At 39.4% G+C, this 21,758-nt stretch overlaps 1 protein-coding gene across 5 annotated transcripts in view; it reads left to right on the top strand.

Annotated features, from left to right (window-relative positions):
• The window catches only part of SBF2 (SET binding factor 2), a 364,550-nt gene extending 342,992 nt beyond the window's left edge, over positions 1 to 21,558 (top strand). For all 5 annotated transcript variants that reach the window (XM_016147353.2, XM_016147354.2, XM_036220406.1 and 2 more), the window contains 8 exons: positions 9,218 to 9,344; positions 11,428 to 11,555; positions 12,769 to 13,002; positions 14,078 to 14,182; positions 15,640 to 15,833; positions 16,517 to 16,604; positions 19,459 to 19,590; positions 20,630 to 21,558. In XM_016147353.2, the coding sequence (XP_016002839.2) occupies positions 9,218 to 9,344; positions 11,428 to 11,555; positions 12,769 to 13,002; positions 14,078 to 14,182; positions 15,640 to 15,833; positions 16,517 to 16,604; positions 19,459 to 19,590; positions 20,630 to 20,728 (1,107 nt within the window). In that variant the 3' untranslated portion in view covers positions 20,729 to 21,558. The remainder of the gene's footprint in view (positions 1 to 9,217; positions 9,345 to 11,427; positions 11,556 to 12,768; positions 13,003 to 14,077; positions 14,183 to 15,639; positions 15,834 to 16,516; positions 16,605 to 19,458; positions 19,591 to 20,629) is intronic.
• The last annotated feature ends 200 nt before the right edge of the window (positions 21,559 to 21,758 follow it).

Raw genomic sequence — 21,758 nt, 5'->3', positions numbered from 1 at the left:
GGACTGAACTTGTGTGGCTGGATTTGACTTAAGTTAATGCACTGTTAAATGTGTTAAATGTCCATGTTCAACTTGCATAATTCTGCATACCTAAACAATAAAGTCAGCAAAAGAATCCACTCACAATCAGTAAGAGATGGAGGTTCTTATATAAGACATATTGTCCTCACAGATGAGAACATCACTGTATCTCAAGTATAAATTATTACTTGGAATATATGCTAATATTTTATTGTTGAAAGAATCCACTCACAATCAGTAAGAGATGGAGGTTCTTATATAAGACATATTGTCCTCACAGATGAGAACATCACTGTATCTCAAGTATAAATTATTACTTGGAATATATGCTAATATTTTATTGTTGGTGGTGGGTTGGGTTTGCAAGAGTGGGAGTAGTCTAGAATATTGGAAAGTCACCTGAATTCCATGAGGACCTCTTAAGGGTATGAACAAAGCATTTATACATAAACTAAAATTAAGTACTAAATTACATTCTTGTTATCTTTTAGCATTTATTGTAATTTATTCTAAAGATAACAGGAATGTACTGAGTCATGTTAAGTTATATAAAGCAACTTATGGTATGTGTTTAATTTCTGGTAATTTTTAAGTAAAAACTTAAAATTCAAATACGCTATATAAACCAATTATGAAATTGAAAACAAGTTGACAAACTATAGAAAATAATATTGTTCAGGGTCTAAAGACCCCTTCAGTTTAATTTCAAATTTGGCTGTACTGTGTTAATATTTTTTAATTAAAATATAAAATTTTAAAAATTTATCTGAACCCTCGTTTGACTTAGTACCTCCTACACAATAACCTGAGTGCAGACAAGTCATGGCAAAGCGAGCATATGACTTTAATTGCAGTATTTCAAAGACGCATGGCTATGATAGGTATCAGCTTTGGTGAAGCAAATTATTTTGTGCTGAAAAGGGATTGTTTATTCATTCAAAAACAGGAGACGGTAGAAGACTGTAGTTAACAAATAGTGCTTCTGACTTGCTCACTTAATTATAAGGTAATGTTTCATCATCTCCTACATACTGGTTTTAGGCATTAGAAAATGCCTTCTTTGAATACCTTTCAAGTGAATACTAGTGCTTTACATGACTCTGACTTTTGCCAGACCATTCGAATTAGTGTTGTCCTTTCTCAGGGGCACAAAACAGAGCCAAGCCCAACAACATTTTAAAAAAAAAAAAAAGTACAAAATTACACAGCAGCAGGCGAAACTTTCCTGGGTGGAATGTGTTTTCTGCTTATTAACCATTTCAGACATGCCAAATGCCAAAAGGCAGCCATGGAAATGTGCCTAGACTTGTCCGTTAGCACTAATAAGAGTTACAAAGAAAACAGATGAAGCACTGGTCTTAAATTAGAACTGCCTCATCATGTAAAAAGCCATTGTTTACGCCAGTATATCCAGGTGTCAGATGAATTATAAATGCTAGATCACTGTTTCATAATAGCAACATCTGGCAGATTTTTTTGTTGCTTCTAAAAGAAATTGGCTTAGTTCAAATGATATTATTACAGGCTGCTTCCTTTTCTTAAAATAGTTGAACCAAATTCAAAAGGAAAATACATCCAAAATACAAAAATGAAATTTTTACCTAAAATTATTTTTAAAATATAATACCAAGGGGGAAAAATATGTATAATATGAATGAAAATATGAAGTATAAGAAAGCAGCTCCTTTATTTCAGCATTAAAGTATATCTTTGAGAACATTTTAGAACTTTTTATTATTTCCTTCTTTGAGAAAAACAACAGTTATAACTTTGCCTTTGAGGTTTATTCAAATTGTAAATTGACCACTCTGTTCTGGCTTTGTGATATATTCTACTCACAGTTACAGTATGCCAGCATGATACTAGGGCCCATTCCAAAGAGAAAAGCTACCTTACCTCTTAAAGATCTGAGCTTCCTTGTGAGCACACGTGTGAGAAGCCAAGCTGGCCTCACACAGGTTGGTTACTCCAAGATGTGCCCATTAATACTGGCAAAAAGCTGCAGTTAATGGATTTATGGTATACTCAAGAATTTCTGGTGTCTGCTAAAAAACTGGCAAAAAATGACATAATCCAAGCTGCTTTATAACAAAAGCAATTTTGTATTAAAACTTGTAATATTTGAGCCATAAAATCTAAGTTTGCATATCAGTTTCATTTACTAATTTTCAACCTTTAACAAATTATTTAACCTCTCTGTGCTTCAGCATATATATATGTATCCAGAAAGATTAAAAATCTTATATAAAGTGATTGGCACAATACAAGGTACATAATTAATGCTTTTGAAAACTTAATCTGTGAAATAACAAAAACTAACATTAATTGCTTATTATTCTAAGGTGTGTCTAACCATACCCACAGTTTCTCAAATGTTGATATTATTTTATATAGGGTCTCCTGTAGCTTAATATTTGTAATTCTTGAAAGGAAATTCAATTTTAACTGATTATATTTTATTCCCCAAATGTTGATTTTTTTCCTAGGATTTGAGTCATAGCTTATTTTTATGGGCCTATAAATTTTACAAAGTACTTAATGGCACATAGGCAAAAACTAAGACTCTAAATTTATGGTTTTCCAAATTCCATTTCAGATTCTCTCCTTATAAATAAGTGAAATTGGCAGGTTTCACTCTGTAATGGAAAACACAGCTTAGTATTTTAAATTTACATATTTTTTATCTTCATCAAGATAAATACAAAGCTATTTTGAACAGCAGAATCCAGATGATGCCTAAGAGAGGCCTAAAGCTCTCTTTATCAGCATATTTCAGAAAGTGCTCATATAGAATTAATTTATTGGCTGAGATGCCTATCATTCCCAATTCTACATAAATAATAAGACTAAATTTATTTGTAGCAGACTTGCCTTTAGACCCCCAAAATCTTGTGGCCAGCCATAAAGAAAACTAATGAAACCAAAAACTGCTTTTTGAAAAGGTCAATAAAATTGATAACCTTCTAGCCAGATTCATCAAAGAAAGGACACAAATTATCAATATTAGAAATGACAAAGATGACATCACTACAGGTTCTGCAAGTATTCAAAGGACCACAAGGGAATATTATAAACAGTTTTGTGCCAATAAAATCAACAATTTAAGTGAAATTGACAAATTCCTTGAAAGACATAAACTACCACACTCACTCAAGAAGAAAGGCATAACTTGAATAGACCTTTGTATATAAAGGAAATTGAAATTACAGTTAAAACCTTTCCATGCTGAAAACTTCAGGCCCAGGCAGCTTCACTAGTAAATTCTACCAAATATTTAAGGAAGAAATAATAGCAATTCTCCAAAAACTCATCCAGAAAATTAAAGCAAAGGGACTACTTCCCAACTCAGTCTGTGAAGCTAGCATTACCTGACCAGACAAAGACAGTGAGAGAAAACTATCTACCAGTACCTCTGATGGTCATAGATTCATATTTTCTAAATGAATTGTTAGCAAATCCCATATAAGTAAATATATTTAAAAGATATGTAACATGGTCATGTGGAATTTATCCCAGGAATTCATGGTTGGCTTCACATTTGAAATCATCGGTGTAATTCACCATATCAAGAAAATAAAAAAAGAAGAACCATGTGATCATAACAATAGATGCAGAAAAAGCTTTTGACAAAATATAACATTCATTCCCTGTAAAAATTCTAAGAATACCAGGAATAGAAGGAAACTTTCTTCAAACTATAGATAGTATCGATTTTACAAACCTGCAACTAACATCATACTTAATAGTAAAAGACTGACTGCTCTACCCATGTGATCAGGAGCAAGACATGGATGTTTGCTTCACTGCTTCTACTCACTATCCTACTAAAGGTCCTAGCCATGCAGTAAGGCAAGAAAATAGTAAAGGTATCCATGTTAGAAAGGAAGAAGCAAAACTATCTTATTCACAAACAACATGATTATATATGGAATCTACAAAAAACTAACCCTCAGAATATTAGAAGTATAAAAATTACCATTTACGATAGTATTTTTTTAAATGAAAGAAATCTAACAAAATATGTTGAACACCTTGACACTGAAAAACTACAAAACATTGTCGAGAGAAATTAAATATTTAAATAAATCAAGAGATAACTCTTGTTCATGGGTCAGAAGACTTACTATTGTTAAAATATTACTGTCCCCAAATTGACCTAAAGATGCAGTGTAATCACAATCAACCTGCTAGGAGGCCATTTTATAGAAATTGGCACGCTAATTCTAAAATCCAAATGGAAATGCAAAGGATCCACAATATCCAAAACATCTTTGAAAAAGAACAAAATTAGAGGACTAACACTATCTGATTTCAAGACATTATAAAGCTATAGTAATCAAGACAGTGTGACAATTGGTATGAAGGTAGACAAATAGATCAATGGCATAGAATATATAGAGAGTCCAGAGATAGTCCCACACGTATGATATGTGGAAAATTGATTTTTGATGAAGATGCAAAAGCAATTAGTAGAGAAAGGATAGTCTTTTCAACAAATGGTGTCAGACAGCTGGATTTCTGAATACAAAAAAAAAAAAATGTATTTCTAGCACTAACATAAAAATTAATTCAAAAGAGACCTAATACTATAAAACTTTTAGAAGAAAACAGGAAGAAATCCTTATGACCTTGGGTTAAGCAAAGATACCTTAGATTCAACACCAAAAGCATGATCCATAAAAGAACAGACTGATAAATTAGACTTTTTCAAAAAACTTCTTCAAAAACCACTGTTAAGAAAAATTAAAAGAGGAAGTGAGAGAAAATATTTTCAAATTACAAATTTAGCGATAAAGGACTTGTATCCAGAATATATAAAGAATTCTCAAAAGTTAACGAGAAAACAGCTAACCTGTCTTTATATGGGCAAAACGTTTATACTGACTTTTCACCAAAGGTATACAGATGGCAGATAAGCACATGAAAAGGTACTTGACATCATTAATCATTACAAAATGCAAATTAAAATCACAATGAGATACCACTACATACCTATTTTAAAGGCTAGAAATGTTTAAACTGACTACCCCAAGTGTTGACAAGGATGTGGAAGAACCAGAACTCTAACACAGCTGGTAGGAATATAGAATTATTCAACCATTTGGGAAAACAGTTTGGCTGTTTCTTAAAAAGCTAAACATACCTGCCTACCATATAATTCAGCATTCCATTTCTAGGCAGTTACACAAGAGAAATGAAAGCTTATGCTCTACAAAGACTTGTACTTAACTGTTTGTAGCAGCTTTATGTGTAATAACCAAAAAGCTAGAAGCAACCCAATGTCCGTCCACAGGTGACTGAATAAACAAATTGTGTTATATCCATAAGTGGAATACTACTTAACTATAAAAAGGAATTAACTACTGATAACAACATAGATGTATCTCAAATAATTATGCTTGGTGAAAGAGGGCAGACAAAAAAAGTACATACTTAGGATCGTATTTGTATAAAGTTTTAGTAAATGCAAATTAGTAAGTAATGACAAAGCAAATCAGTGGTTGCTGGAGGAGGCAAAAAGACCACAAGGAAACTTTTGGAAGTTATGGATGGTATGCTTATTTTCTTGCTGATGTTTTCACGGGTGTATAGATATGTCAAAAATTATCAAATTGTACACTATAAATACATGCAGTTCATTGTATATCAGTTATACGTCATCAGAAGGAAAAGGAAGCACGTGTATTGTGCCTTTCAGAGACCACCGTAGTGTGGTACTGCAGAAGAGTGTAGGTGTCCCATTGACAAGGACGAAAAGAAGCCAATGAACTGGACAAACTGAGTCCCTGGGGAGTATGACTAAATGGAAGAAGCATAATTTTTCTTTCTTCCTGGAAATCTAAACATCATATTTGGTCTTGTGACTGCAATCAGGTCTTCATTTCTTGTTACGTTAGAAAGACATTTCAGAAAAAGTCTTTCCTTGTGATTTATAATGTCAGATTCCAAATGTAGTATCTAGGTATTAATCAACCTAGCTTGGGGTCAGGTTGATTTTTTTTTTTTTCATTGACAAATTCTCATATGCTTGTTGCTGAAACTTTTACTAAAGAGTTAAAAAAAATTGCACAGCATCTTTTCTTCCACTTCCAATAGACCTGCTAATTAACCCCAGTTTGGGGCAGCTTGTATTCCAACCCCAAACAGTTAGTAGCTGTAGGTGCTATTGTGTGGCACACAGACGCAGATCCACACACACTCTCAAGCACTCACACCTTGATGCTATCTCAGCACCAATTCCAATTCAAGCAGGGTGAATGCCAGAGGCCTTGGAGAAGTTTCTAACCTTTCTAACATAATTGCAGAGTTCAGGGTTTGTGGTGAGGCCACTCAGTACAGTGGGCTGTGAAAGCATTTTCCTATGTGTAGAGTTTTGCGTCTAGTCCTAGCATATGATCTCTAAGTTCAACTTAAGGTCATAGTCATTATTTCTATCTTACTTTACCTTAGAAGTGAGTCTTCAAAAGTATATTCCTAAGCATATTAAATATCAGAATAATCCAGGAAAGATACAGATATGTGTGAGGTAAATGATTTCTATGGAGAGTAATCATTGAGATAAATGTGTTGTTATTCTGGGGCTTTTTCTAATAAAAGTTCTAAAAAGAATTTTTAGAACCTATTGTGGACCGGGTCAGTGGAAATAGCCCTGAACCCTTCTTCCCCTGAAAATTGTGAGGAAGGACTGGCCAGTGACTTTACCCTACCTGAGCACAAGTGCAGATTTCTCCTGCTTGAGACTTAGATGGTAATCAAGTTGCATCTTCCTGGGCCTGTCTCCTTCTGTGCTGCCACCCACAATCTGAGTCATTGCCTCTCTATCATGTGCACACCGGCCCCTTGGGGTGGTGCTGTTGATTCTGAGCCACGAGCTTGGACTAGAGAGCTTTACTTGACGTTAAAGGACAGGTCATGAGAGGGAAGCACAGGAAACTTTAGATCTGAACAATGCTTTAGAAAGGAGCCAGGAACACCTGGGAGCCAAGAACACCTGGGAGCCAGGAACACCTGAGAACCAGGCCTAGTGGAGCACCAAACCCAAGGCCTACGTCTTGTGGTATGCATATGTGTCAATAAGGACAAGAGTTTGAAAGAGGATCGTTGTGCTACGGGACATGGTTGACAGTTGAGCTAACAAAGCAAGGAAAGAAAAGCTATTTTTAAAAAGTGCATTTTCCATCATGGAAATGGAAGAAAATATTACTACTTATAACCACTTAACATGAACTTATTTTTATGCCCAATTATAATGCTGAAAAATAATAACTGTTGATCATTAAATATGTATCAGATTGACATAATGTTTTATTTAATTATAACTATAAACTCTTCAAGTGTGCTTAGCCTTTATAATTAGTTGCTCATATAGCATAATCACAGGAAACCCATATTGTCTAATCCTTTCATTTTCATTTAAGTATGAGGAAATTCATACTCATTTAAGTATGAGAAAATTCATACTTAATACATATGCTTACAGTTCTAAAAACCTGGACTATGGCTCACTACCTAGCTATTCAGAGCCATGTCACAACTGTCCCATGGAATGTTCTCCTGTCCTGTGCAGACTTGATGCCACAGAACGTGCTCGGGTCAGGAGAGCAGCTCCACTGCATAGGGTCAACCTCTCTTTTAATAAGTCTTCCTAAATTCCATCTTATGTCGTATTACTTATGAGCTAAAGTTTTAGTTAAATTAAAAAGCCAATAAGAAAATGTAGAAGAAAAAAGCCTTTAATCATCACAGAAAACTGAGTTTCTAACCAGATGATAAACTGATAAATTAGCGATATCCAGATTATGACTTTAAATTCCCACTGATCTATTGGGCAAACAACATATCACACACATGCCTCTCACTCAGACTGAGCAAGTATGGGGCCACATTGCCAAATTAAACATGGAGAGGAAAGCTGGCTTTTAGACAGCCTGCCTGCGGTGTTCATTTGAAACAACTCTTAAGTAAGTACAATTATGACTGGAACTTATCTCAAGCAAACAGAATTCTCTAGTCACGTGAGATTGTTTGAACAATATAGAGGTGAGATTGCTAGGTGGATTAGAGAGGGTCACAGGGTCATCGGCCTGCCTTCTGCCAACATGAGATGGCTCCTCAGAGTCTGCGTATAGCTTGCCCAAAGTACGCTATCGCCCAGTGACCCATCCAAGCTTCACCTTCCTCCTTCCCTCCCATATCATTCCCTTATCCTGTGTCCAGTGACCTCACTGCCTAATTTACTGATGAAAAAGTAAGGTTAAAGGACATGAGCTCCTCTCTTTTCCCTTGGCACTTGAAACATATCTTTTTTATCTAACTCTTCTATCCCTTCTCAGTTCCAAGACTGTTCCCTATTTCTGGGCCTTTAGTCTCATTCATTCTTGTTTTCCCAGGGCCTTATTCTCTTAGTTATCAGCACTTTCTCTACAATTTGTTATCTGTTGGCTCCTTCTGCACAGCCTTCAGACAGGCACACATTTCTTTTGTCCAGAAAATATCTCTTGCTGTCCCCCTAAACAATCTGTTTTTCACTGCCAAACTTATTAAATACATTTTTTTCTTGTTATATTACACACTATTAAACCACAAGTGCCTGGAAAGCAAACACCATAACTTACGTTAATTTATATCTGTCGGGTGCCTACCACAGTGTAAGGTAGTGAATGGGGCTTGGAGGGCAATGAGGGGCTGTTTGTCAAGGGGTATAACTTCCAGTTACATGTGGAATAAGTTCTGGGGATCCAATGTACAGCACGATGACTGTAGTTAACAACACTACATTATATACTTGAAAGTTTCTAAGACGGTAGATCTTAAATGTTCTCACAAAAAAATGTAATTATGTCAGGCGATGGAAATGCTAATTGACCCTATCTTGGTAGTCATTTCACAGTAGCTATATGTATCAAATCATCACGTTGTATACCTTAAACTTACACAATGTTATATGTCAGTTGTATCTCAATGGAGTCGGGGGGCGGGGGCCGAATACTTAGCTTGCAATGTTGTTATGGAGATTTTTATAAAAACCCCTAGTGTGGCATACTAGGTATGCAGAAAAGCTGGTTCCCTTCCCACCTCCACTCATGGAGGGATTCGATTGAATGGTCTCCTTCATATTTCGGGGCAGCATTCAGTGGCATGCAATTACTTTTTGTTTGGTTTGATTCTTACTCTTTCTTTGTCTTGTATGTTTCAGGTTCACAACCAGTATCCAACTGAGTTTGAATTCAATCTCCATTACTTAAAGTTCTTGGCTTTCCACTACGTATCTAATCGCTTTAAAACATTTCTCCTGGATTCAGACTATGAAAGATTAGAGCACGGTACGTATTCGCATGCTCTTGGTCCATCTTTTTTGTTAGTTTTGCATTTTTAATTTAAAACTATAATAACATAACTAACCCCAAGTGTGGCAAGTCCATTTTAGGGTTTTACCCTGAGCTACAAAAGTAGATTATGAACATGTTCCCCAATTCTGAGATTATTTGCTGTGTTAACTCTTAGGCACTGCAAGTGGTCGTTTCTGTAGCACCTTTGAAAAGTTAAATCTGCTGATTAGTTGAATATCTCAAAATGGTATCACTGTTTCAGGAGAAGTGTTTGACTCTGTTTTTCCACCCCAGGTACAGTCTGGTAGAGAATAGGTGCCTGCCCTTAGAGGCAGTCTGAATAGCAGTGAAGGCCATGGGCTCAGCAAACAGACCAGGGTTAGATTCCAGCACTCACAGTTACCAGCCGAATACTTTGGACAAGTTAGGTACCTTTCAGTTTTCTCAGTCTCCTGATCTTTAATATGGAAACAATATTAGCGCCCGCCCCTTTGAGCCAAAAAAAAATACATGTACATTTCTTAGCACAATTACAAATACATAGTAAGCACTCAATAAATTTGAGACATCATTGTTATTATAATGTTTAAAAGCAGTAATAGTTGTACAGACAGGTGCTGAAAGTCAATAGACCCCTATGAAAAAATTCCCCAAGGGGATTTTACATTCTTTCTTTGGTTTTAGGGAGAGAAAAAGGGAAAATACACATGACTGTTTTGTTAAGAAGACAAGCACAATTCTTAAAGTCATCCATTTTCAGAATATTATATGTACCTAAATATTCATAACAAGGACTCTTTTAGTGGCTGAAAATATTTACTAATGTTCTCAAAGTGTAAAATCAGGAAATACTGCTTTCCAGTGCATGTATTAAATTGTCTAAACGATATTTTATACTTTTGGTGAGACCATTTTCCAACTTGTTTATAACTTCCAGACCTTTGTCAACTCAGAATTGCCATTTTACACATCATAATCAGAAACCTTAATTCATAAGTACCTGTATGTTGGCTTTAAATAGAGCTAGTTACATCAGGCATTGGAGTCACTTGGAGAACTTTTAAGATATCTAATATCTGGGGCCCATCCTCAGAGATTCTGACTTCCTTGGTCTGAGGCGAGACCTAGGCACTGAGATTTTTTTAAAGCTCTTAGTGTTTTCTAATTTGTGGCCAAGGTTGAGAACTACTGCGCCGAACTCTGTAGTTAAAAGGTAGAGAAGAAAACATGAATTAGTCTTTGGAGGGGGACCCTCATGTTAGAGGATCTTGTGCAGCCTGGGGCTTAAGACATTCTATTTTTTGATAAACTGGTAAAATGCTTGTTGATTTTTGACTGAGTCACTTCATTCAAAAGAAAGCAAGACACTGCTAAGAGAGGCACCTTTTCTGCCCCTTTAAAGGAATGCCTCCTGCCTTACCCTAACACATCCTCCTCTCTATTAAAACTAAGGTGGGCTCCTGTGAGTAACAGATTGACCATTCGAACGGTACAAAAATAGTGTCAGAAAATTCCTGAAGGATCACCCCTAAATTAGGCTTTTGTTTTTAAGTTACCCAAGACACAGACCACACCCTTATGTTATCCAGAGTCTCTATGACCATGATTTGTTGTATATATAAAGTACTAAACAAGAAAACCCTTCAAATGGCTTTATAGTAAACAGCCAACAACTTAAAAAAGAAACATAAAATTATGTTTTTAACTGAATTTCATCAAATCGACTCTAAGACCTTTCATTTTCTCTTGAAAAATGTGTAGAATGTCTCCTGGCACGGACCTCTGGGAATCTCGATATAGATGTAAGATGTAGATTGGAAGAGAGTCACGATGTACTGCTACATGCTTGGGGAAACTTTATCAGTTGTTTTTCTTTTCATTTGGATCTGTTTCCATGTAACTGTGAAGTCCATTCCGATCTTTACCTTTGTAGTTGTTTTCTAAGGTTTCTGCACGTACAGTGCTGTTTCTAGAGTCATAAGAAACATTCCACTTTTTTTCTGCTACATGCATCATATTTTTAGGCAAGCTGTTGGTTTGACTTCATTTATTTATTTTTATTTTTTTGGATTTACAGGAACTTTATTTGAGGATAAAGGAGATAAGCATGCCAAAAAAGGAATTTGTATTTGGGAGTGTATTGATAGAATGCACAAGAAGAGTCCCATTTTCTTTAATTATTTATATTCACCAGCGGAAATAGAGGTACAATAAGAAAGCATTTGTTTCATCTTCTGAATATTTTATATTAAAGTTTTCCTTACTTTTAGTTTATATAAGCTGTTTAGGCTTTTTATAAACATTCAACTAGGTTTAATACCAGAAGATATTCAGCAGTTTGATACACTGCGGGTTTGTTTTATGATGGAATGGAGATTGTTCGCCAAATTCTTGACCACAAAAATTAGGATCTGGCCCCCAAAACCTAGAAGGGATAACGTCAAGAAAATCAAAGAAAGGCAGCTTTCCCTGGGAAGAAAGAACAAACGAAACCTAAAGCAGCAACAGATCATCTTAAGCTGAAAAATCTAAAATTTCTAAGGTTCCCTAAAAGTCTAAAATTTCTAAAGACTTCCCTAAGTCTATTTGAATCAAAGCCATGGAAGAACCCCTATGGGGAGCAGGGATATTTGGAACTCGGCCCAAGAAGGATGACTTCTCAGGGCAGCCATGCTCAGCTATGCTCATCTATGTGAAAATAGGCTCTGAGTTGGAACACACTGGCTTGGTAAGCAAGAATATCCTACTCGGGGGGAGGAAGGCCCCGGGCTTTAGGACCCCAGCTGGCCTTTCTCCAACTGCCTCTTCCCCGTGAGGTGACAGGTAGTGGAAAACCAAGGGTGCATGGCTGCCCAGGTTCCCCTCCTTCACCTAAACCATGCTTTGGTACCTCACATTTTTTTATCCAAATACAAGTTACTCTCCAGCCCACTTCTCTGAGTCTGTCTCCCAAGCCAGTGCATGTACCCCTAGGCCCAAAGGGCCGCTAAGAAGTAGCGTTGGGCAGGGAGTGGACAGAGTTTAGCTGTGTGGGCTGGGGTATATAAACGCACATTTATAAAAGACCCTCAGAGTATAGGCAGAACCAAGGTGAGAGGAGCAGGTGGTTAGGCCAAGGACTGGGAGCTGGGACCAGCTTCCCTGGTGCCACATACTCTATGCTGCAGAATTGCAAGGAGTCCAAGAATTCTCAATTTGAGCCTGGCCTTCCAGGTCATTAAGAAATTATATTTGTCATGTGAAAGGACGGAACATATTTTATTTAATTCTTTATCTTTATATATACATTTAAATATTGAGACGTAGTATTCGAACCTCTGTTTATACTCTTGCTCCAGACCCTACAAATGTTAGGGGCCAGCCCTCAAGTAAACTTGGGATCAAGATGAAACTATATTTCAGAATTGTCTTTAAACAGGCCCTGAAGCCCAATGCAAATATCTCCAGCCTGAAGAAGTGGGATTACTACGTAGAGGAGACCCTTTCCACGGGGCCTTCATATGACTGGACGATGTTGACCCCCAAGCAGTTGCCATCTGAGGACTCTGAACTGGCCGGAGGTGCTGGGCCTCAGAGCCAGAGGAGAACAGTGTGGCCGTGCTACGATGACGTCAGCTGTGCTCAGCCCGATGCTCTCACCAGCCTCTTCAGCGTAAGTCATCAGCATGTAGACATACACCTAGGGCTCTGGAGAGGCACGAGGCCTCGGGAACCCCAGGCTAAGATAAGACTGGTTCAAAGTCTTACAGATGTGGCTCTCCTCACTTTGGTCTAGCGTTATAGGTAGCACTTCAGGAATATGAGGAAACTACATTTTCTCCCCAGCATCAGTGGGAGACCAAGCTTAGCTACTGGAAAAAGAGTCTCAATAAAAATGTGTTTTCTAGCATTATAAGGAAGCAGTCAAGCCAGTGGAGCAATTTGCAGCTCCCCAGCTGTTTCAGCTGCCCAGGCACCTTGAGTCAGGCCCAGGTCATGGCTTCTGTGGGTGCTTTACTTCCTCTGGCCAGAAGTGTGGGTTGCTGATGGCCTGATGGGAGAACTGCCAGCCATCTTCTACAAGGAATATTCTGGAGCAAAACCATCCTGGCAGGAGCTCCCCTGATGAGAGCCGCAGCCCTGAGAAAAGAGTTTGAGCCTTGATAGAGGCCAAACTGTTCCTGAAGAGTCTCTGCCCGGTTTTCTGAAGTGTGCCGCAGTACACACACAGTCACAGAGGCCGTTGCTCTGATCTCCAGCTGCCCTGTCTGAAGGAAGCTCCATCCACGGGCATTTCTTGATTTATTTTTTCCACATCTGGTTTGAATCATCAGAGTCGAGGGGTTCCTCTGTTAAGGACAGACTTCTCATCTACCTCAGCTGTTAGGGTTTGGACACCAGCCCAGTGTTTGACTCTTTGCTGTGGCCATTACATTTCCTGTGGACTGGCCAAGGGTGAAGGTGTTTGGGATATATATTTCCTCTTTCTGTTTAAGCCTTTCTGACCAAAAAGTCCTGGTTACAGATCCCAATAAATCATCTTTGCCGTGGCACATCACACCAGCTAGAGCTCTCACCGCTATTCCTGGCTGAGGAAACCTCTGAGGCCCTGTGTTCACCGCTGTCTTTAGCTGCCCTCTAGCCCCGCTCTTCACCTGGGCCCCGTGTAGAGGAGATGTGGCTTCGGGGCACATCCTGGCTTCTATGAAATACTTACCTGTCAGAAACCCCTTTTAATTACTTTGTAGGAAATTGAGAGATTGGAGCATAAATTGAGCCAAACCCCTGAGAGGTGGCAGCAGCTGTGGGAAAGGGTAACCGCGGACCTTAAAGAAGAGCCCAGAGTGGACCGTGTGAGTAGGCAAAGCCCTTTGAGGAACTACTTCCGAGCTTTCTGAGGGTGCTAAGTCAGGTGGGGCCCGCTGCCACAGCTAACCCCGGTGGGTTCATGCTGATGGGAAGGGCAGAAAGGGCAGGGTCATGCCCTGGGGTTCCAGGGCAGAAAGTTCCGAATGACTGAATGCTTCCTGAGTGTCTCACTTTGCCACAGTGACATAATACTTATGTTTCAGGGCCCCGTGTCCAGGGGAAATTGCTGGGTTCTTTTCTGTCTCAGGGCCTCTGTGGTTTCAGCTGATCTCCTACCACATCAGGGAGGAGAGGATGCTAAGACCATGTTTCTCCAGAGAAATAATCAGAGAAAATAAAATATTTTGAAATGACAAAACATGCTATTTTCTGTTGTTTCACCTCTCCTTTTCTGTTTCTGAATTAAGAAACATCATAAAAATATTTTAAAATCAAATACTCTATTTCCTGTTCTTCACACTCCATTTTCTGTTTTTGACTTGAGAAACTTTCACCAAGAAACTTATGTAATATGTGCAAGGGACTTTGCTGAGCACCGTACACACTTTAGCATCCTACTTAACCCACAGTGAGGGAATGGTGTCCCGTCTCATACGTGAGGGAACAGGCAGAGATCACATAGCTGGTACTTGGTACAGCTACAAGTCAAACCCACGTCAGATTGGCTCCACATGCAGCTGAAGGACGATTCAGACAGTGTTCCGAGGAGCACTTCGGGGAAGAAGAAAGTCAGCAGGGTCAGATGTCACAGAGTGGTCAAGGAGAATGGAGTGTAGAAGAAAGTGTCAGTGGTAAGAAGGGATCCTCTGGATTATGTCTCTCGCCTTCAAATGGCAGTTCAGGAGCTGTTATCAGACAGGCCACAGACAGGTGCCAACTTACTGCTTTTTTTCTCAGAAGAATAAAATAGTTTCTTCTGTCTTTTTCTGATTATGAAGTGAGATGTATTTGTGCTTTTCGATAAGAAAATATGCAGAAAGTTATAAAATAAAAGATAAAAATCATCTAATGACTTATAACCTAGAAATAAACCACCATGCTATCAAACTTGTTTTGTCATTCTAAACACATATATAAAAGGATTTACTATATGTACTGTTTTAAAACCTGCTTTTTTTTTTTTTTTTTTTTACCATGCGACATACATGTCCTTCCATTTGTCACTGTGTATAAATCAGCAGCTTCACCTTTAATGGCTATCTAGAATTCCATTGTATGGAAATAGCATTTTTTTTTTAGCCAGTCCCCTAATGATAGACATTTAGGTTATTTCCAGTTTTTTTACTATTATAAACAACTCCAGGATAAAAAAATCTTTATACATATATTTTGCTTATTGGTCCAGGTTTTTCCTTGAGATAAATTTTCAAGAAGGAAATTATCAGACGAGTTGCTTAAAGTCTTTATAAAGCTTTCCCAGCTCCTGTTCTGTCTCTTTCAGCCCCAGAGACACCCTTCAGGCTCTCCAGGACTTGTGTCTACTAACCTGCCTTCCTATCAGAAGAGGTCTCTGCTGCACCTCCCGGACAGCAGCGTCGGGGAGGAACAGAATACCAGCATCACCCCCTCCAACGGCGTGGACCGAAGAGCAGCCACTCTGTACAGCCAGTACACGTCCAAGAATGATGAAAACAGGTTCATGTGCTGAGCTTCGCTGGGTGTGCTGAAAAGACTGTCCCCACCCCACCCAGGCTCCACCACAGGCCCTGTAACAGGCTGGGCCTGTGCACTACAGGCTTCTGGAGACTTAAAGTGGATTTGCTTTGATTCTTTCTTTGTTTCTATTTTAAATGTGTTAGGTGGTTCTTTGAGGAAGAAAAATCAAAATTACAACTAGAATAATACCAAGAGGTTGTAGCTATTTGTGATTGAGGCCTGTTTATTATTATCTCATGTCTGCCAAATCTTTTGAAGGCAGACATCGGAAGTCTAGCTCATGCGAGCTCAAGCAAAAAGTGATTTAGTCACATAAACTGGGAAGGCCAACGATGTGCCAGTTTCTCTCACAGTCTTCAGGCTTGTGTCTGTTTGCCAGCTCTGCTTTCCTCTACGGATTCTGTCAATCCCAGCATGGCACAGAAGATGGCTACTGAGAACATTAAGCCTCACAAGTTTGGTAATTCCAGCAGAAAGAGGCAGTCTTTTCCCAACGGTCTAGTAGAAATATTCTAGGGAGGACTCTGACTGGCCTTGATTGATTGATTGATTGATTGATCATTTGAGGGAAATAGAGATTTGACAAACAAAAACAACCATCCATTTACAAAAATTTTTTAATGAAAAATCAGAATTAACTGCCCCATCGTCATTTCTTCTAGGTCCTTTGAAGGAACGCTTTACAAAAGAGGGGCTTTGCTGAAAGGTTGGAAGCCCCGTTGGTTCGTTCTGGATGTAACAAAGCATCAGGTAATACCATCAGAGCTACAGAAATCCCTTCTCTCTGGGCGAGGCGAGGCACTGTGCTGGCTGCTTCGTGACTCTCGGCAGATAGTTACAGCCCTCAGGAAAGTGTAGACTGCTTTCCTACGGCCTCTCATGTGCCACCTGGGGCTCCTCCATGGACCCAGGGTGTCCCTGAGTGAGAGCAGTAGCCTTCTGAGGGAAGTTCCAAAGTGTGTGCAGGCAGAAGCAGAGACGGTTGAGCCCAGAGCATTAAGAGCAATATAACTCTGCTTTTTAATGCTGAAATGTCTCCTGCTGCCTGCTCTTAAAATCCAAACCAGGAATGGACCTGAGGTTCTCAGCATGTTACATATTACATGCACTTGTAGAGCCTGCTCCTGTGAGCGCTCCCCAGGATACAAATTACCTTCGGCCGTGCAGCATGAAGCATCCATTCAAACCGGGGTCATTAATTTATTCAACAAACATTATTGAACACCTTGCCTGTGCCCATCAGCATACCATTTACTAAGAAGGCATTGTTATCCCTCAGAGATGCCAGCAACAAAGGAGGGAAGTAACCCCAAAACAGTCAAAAGGGGATGTGCCCACCCAAACCTAGAATTCATAGTGGGCAGCTACTAGATTGACTTCACTGACCATGTAGAGAAGTCTTTTGCCCATTTGGATTCTTAGCTACTGTTGTGGCAGCCCAGCCAAGCTCTTTAGTGTCATAATCTAGGTTCCAGTGATCTCAGGGGAGGGACCCCTACCCAAACCTTCTGCTGCTCTGCACCCTTCCCTAGTGAGAGTCATATAGTCTCCCATGTTCAGACTGCAGGCCCCAATCCGCCTCAGAACTGACAAGTCATCCTTGAGGCAGAGGGGTACACATTTTGATCCTCGATGCTTTCATCTCTAAAATGGAGTCTGTTGAGAAAGACATGAACCATTACCCCTCTACAATGCTCTGGGTGAAGCATCTAGAAAAATCCTTTCAGGCAAAAACTTTTGGGATTACTTTTCCCTCTGTTCAAGGGGTTTCATAAAGATTACACAGAGTCTTTGTCAAAGAATGTAGAGAATTTGTTTTCAAACATGTAATGGAAGCCCTTCGTAGGGGCCGGTACTTTAAAATAACAGTGTCTCCAAAATCATAGTCTAAGGTGTGCAAGAAAGTTCTATTAAACCACTAAATATAGCATAGGAGAATATCATAATTTTTCTGTAATTTACAATTACAGCAAATTATATCTGCGTTCTTACCAATCTTTTGGATTTCTTTAACACGAAAGACAGTTTTTCCATTTAGCCCTACTTACATACCATCCCTGAAGGGAGAGACAGAGAGAAAGGTCTGAGGTCAGAACCGCAGTGACGGAGACACATCCCCGCTGTGTAAGTTAGAGAGTAAAATCCAGACTGTGAACCAGGAAGACTTTTTCACCAGCAATCACTTTAATTTTTTTTAATATTTCTCTCATTTTTTTCTTATTCCAAAAGTAATACATGTTTGTTATATCAAATTCAAACATCTCATAAAGATGAAAAAGTTCCCTGGACCACCACCTCTCAGAGATAACCAATAAAAATTTAGTATATATTTCTCTAAATAATTTTCATACATATATGTATAGATACATATAGTTTTGAGTTGTTAGAAGGTTAAATGAGTTATATGCGAAAAAATCAGAACAGTCCTGGCACATAGTAACCACTCAGTCAAATATTATGCTATTTATCTTGTTTTCCAAAAACCATTTATATCTACATGCTATTTAGCAACTTACTTTTTATATATACCTTGAACATATTTTCCCACCAGTTTATATAGATCTTTATCATTTTCAAGAAGCTGTGTAGTATTCCATGTTACTGATATACTGCCATGTAATTAACCAGCACCCCCATTGAAAGACAGGTACATCTTTTCAAATTTTAGCTGCTAAAAAACAGTGTGGAAGGAAACCCCGTTATACATGTATTTTTGCATGCTTGTGGGAGTGTTTCTCTATGTAAATTTCTAGAAGTGGGAAGGGTATATCCATAGATGTAAACATTTTAAGTTTTAGATGATATTGTCAAATTGTTCTCGAAAGAATTTCTAACAAATTATATTCCCACTAACAGTATTTGACAGAATCCAGTGCTTTAAATTCAACCTGGATGTTATCAGCCATTTTTTTTATTTCTTAACGCAAGTGAAAAGTGAAATCTCATTAATTTCATTTACCGTTCTTTGATCAGTGAGGTTGCCCATCTTTTCAAATGTTTATAGGTCATTTGTGTTTCTTTTGTGACTTGCCTATTGAGATCTTTTGACCATTTTTTTACTCGGTTGTTTATATTATTTGTATCACTTTCTAGAAAAATCTATCCATGTTCTAAACATTAACCCCTTTTTTGTTACATATATTTTTACAGGTTTTAGGTGACATTTTTAATATCTAATATATTTTTCTTAAAAAAAAGATGCGATCTATCTGGTAAGGGGGCTCTGTAGTCATGATGATGCGGGAAAAAAAAGTTTAATAAATGTCCAAAGTGTATTAAATTTAAGTTGTAATTTAGAAAACATTATGTTCCAGTTGACCTGTTTGTGTGTGTGAGGCTAGATTAATATGAATATAATATAAAAATAATAATAATAATAATAATATTTATTTGTTCAAATTTCAAAAAAAAATGTCTTTTTCCTCCTTTCTCATTACCACCTAGTATTTTTTTTCTTAGAAGCAATCAGTGTTTTCAATTTCTCGTCTGTTCTTCCAGGCATAGTTTAGCAAGATGCAGAGGGAAGTATTCAAACACAGTTTGAAAAGCCATACCATTTTCCCTTTCTGTGTCTTTGATCTGATCTGTATCCTTTGGATTCCAGCTGCGATACTATGACTCGGGTGAGGACACAAGCTGTAAAGGCCACATTGATCTGGCTGAAGTAGAAATGGTCATCCCAGCTGGCCCCAGCATGGGCGCCCCAAAGCACACAAGTGACAAGGCTTTCTTTGACGTAAGTTTACCTTATCTTTTCCTGGCTCTGTCTGCACATGATCCTTATCATCCATCTCCCTCCAAGAATTATGGAGCCTCAGAGCAGTTGATGGTGACTGTAGATGAGTCACAGACTCCCTGGCTCTCGGAATTGCTACAGAACTTGAACTCAGCACTCTGATCCCCAGCCTGACCTCTCCCAGCTGCCCATATGTCTCAGAAGGCTGCACATTGCTTTACGCAAAGGACTCCTTTGAAAGGTGACCAAACATGTATGAAAGCAAATGAACTCCTTGTTAAATATTGCTAGTTATTTCACTTCCCACCTACTTTCAAGAACAGATGCTGCTTCCTTTATTTCCAGCAGTCTTCATTCTTGACCATCCACAAAACTGTCCTTGGTCACACGTGATGACTATATCTACCTTGATATCTTCGGCAGCCCTTAGGTATGCCTTGGGGCATTTTATGGGTCACATGGTAAGGGGCTTTTCTAGTCCCCAGTGCCAAGCGAGGTTTCATAAAGGGCAGAGGTTTACTCCAGGGCCATGCTCCAGACCATGAGGCTGCTTCCTCAACTCTAGGTTTCCAGTGTGGCCCCAACTGAAGACTAGAGAAGGGAGTGGAAAGGGACACAAAAGCCAACTTCATCGTGGTGTGGATGAGTCTCAGGCTTCTCCAAGGACCACAGGGAGCATTCTGGGCACTTGCCCTGCTTTGGTGTAGTGCACAGGAAAGGCTGGAGGCTCCAGCCATTCCCGGCCCTCCTCTTTGGTCAGGGACGACCTTAGGAAGATGTCCAGTTAGTGTCTCCTAGTGCATCTGCTATTTCCGCCAGTACCATCTGGCAGATGTTAATCTGCCATGGAGGTGGTCATTGTCGCCTATACCTTGGGGGCCAGAGACATAAAGTGACGGGACGGAAGTGAAGGGGATTGAAAATTGAGAGATTCTGGAGCAGTACCGAGGGCGAAGTTCACAGGGCTTGACTCACACTTGCCCAAAGCCATGGAGCAGCCCTTCCCTTCATCTCTGGTTCTCTTTATTTGGTTTCGTAGCTCAAGACCAGCAAACGTGTGTATAACTTCTGTGCCCAGGATGGACAGAGTGCCCAGCAGTGGATGGACAGAATCCAGAGCTGTATCTCTGATGCCTGACACCCCTGGTCGACCCAAACAGAAGAGGAAGGAAAGACTCATGCTGCCAAATAGGAAAAAGTGCATGAGTCCTCGAGGTGCTGACAGCTTCCTGTTCGGTTCTGATGAGTCAGCGCAAGGCCTGCGGTTCTCCTGCCCAGTCTTACCCCCTCCCCTCTTTCAGCAGTTGCTTGTCTACTTAGCCTGAATGGATGTGCCTGGTCAAGAGCCCCAGGCACTCCCTGTGGCTCGCACTAGATTGTTCTAACAGGGTCTTAGTGGTTAGAGATCAGAAGAGCCAACTGTCATCCATCCCGTAGGCAAAATGGCCACCACCTGCTTGGGTCCTTCTTCATGAAAGCTGGATCCTTTATGTTCCCTGAGGTCATAACTTCCTTAGAGAGCTTTCCAACAAGCAAACCTGAAAACCCTCCAGAATTATGTTACGTTCTGCATAGAGGAGGTTTTCCATCAGAGGCTCCTGCTCTTAGCTCCTGACCTCAGAAATGCTCAGTTCTCTGGTGCTGCCAAAAGGTTCTATAATCCCTGCCGGCCATCGGGGTTCGCAACCAGAGCATCGGTGCTCAGTGGCAGGCAGAGGGGGAGTACGGGGTTATCTTCATGGAAAGATTGTCCAAGGGGTGATGCAACAACAACCAGGTCAACGCAGGAAATTACTCTTTCCAAATTACTGGATTCTCTGGGTCAAAGGTGCCCTGAGGATCTTGTGTTCCTACGTCGTCTTCTGCTCCCTGACAGCCTCTTACGTGAAATAACATGCAGAAAGCTGAATGCACTAACCCACAAAACGAACACTTGCACTGACCTCCTAATGAAGTGAAGATGTCGGAAAGATGCCTGACACCCCTGGTCGACCCAAACAGACAGAGCCAGCTCTTTATGACCACACAGCACAGCCCTGTGACAAGGCCACGGCACATGTGGCACGATTGGAAACCCGGGCGACACTTCTGCACATGAACAGTAAGAACTGTTTTTAGATTTTCTCTACTTTTGATAACCTTGTACTTGTTCAGCTTAAGACCTGAAG

Source organism: Rousettus aegyptiacus, unplaced genomic scaffold, assembly GCF_014176215.1.
Source record: "Rousettus aegyptiacus isolate mRouAeg1 unplaced genomic scaffold, mRouAeg1.p scaffold_m13_p_5, whole genome shotgun sequence".
NCBI lineage: Eukaryota > Metazoa > Chordata > Mammalia > Chiroptera > Pteropodidae > Rousettus > Rousettus aegyptiacus.
This window is presented reverse-complemented; position numbering and strand designations above follow the sequence as displayed.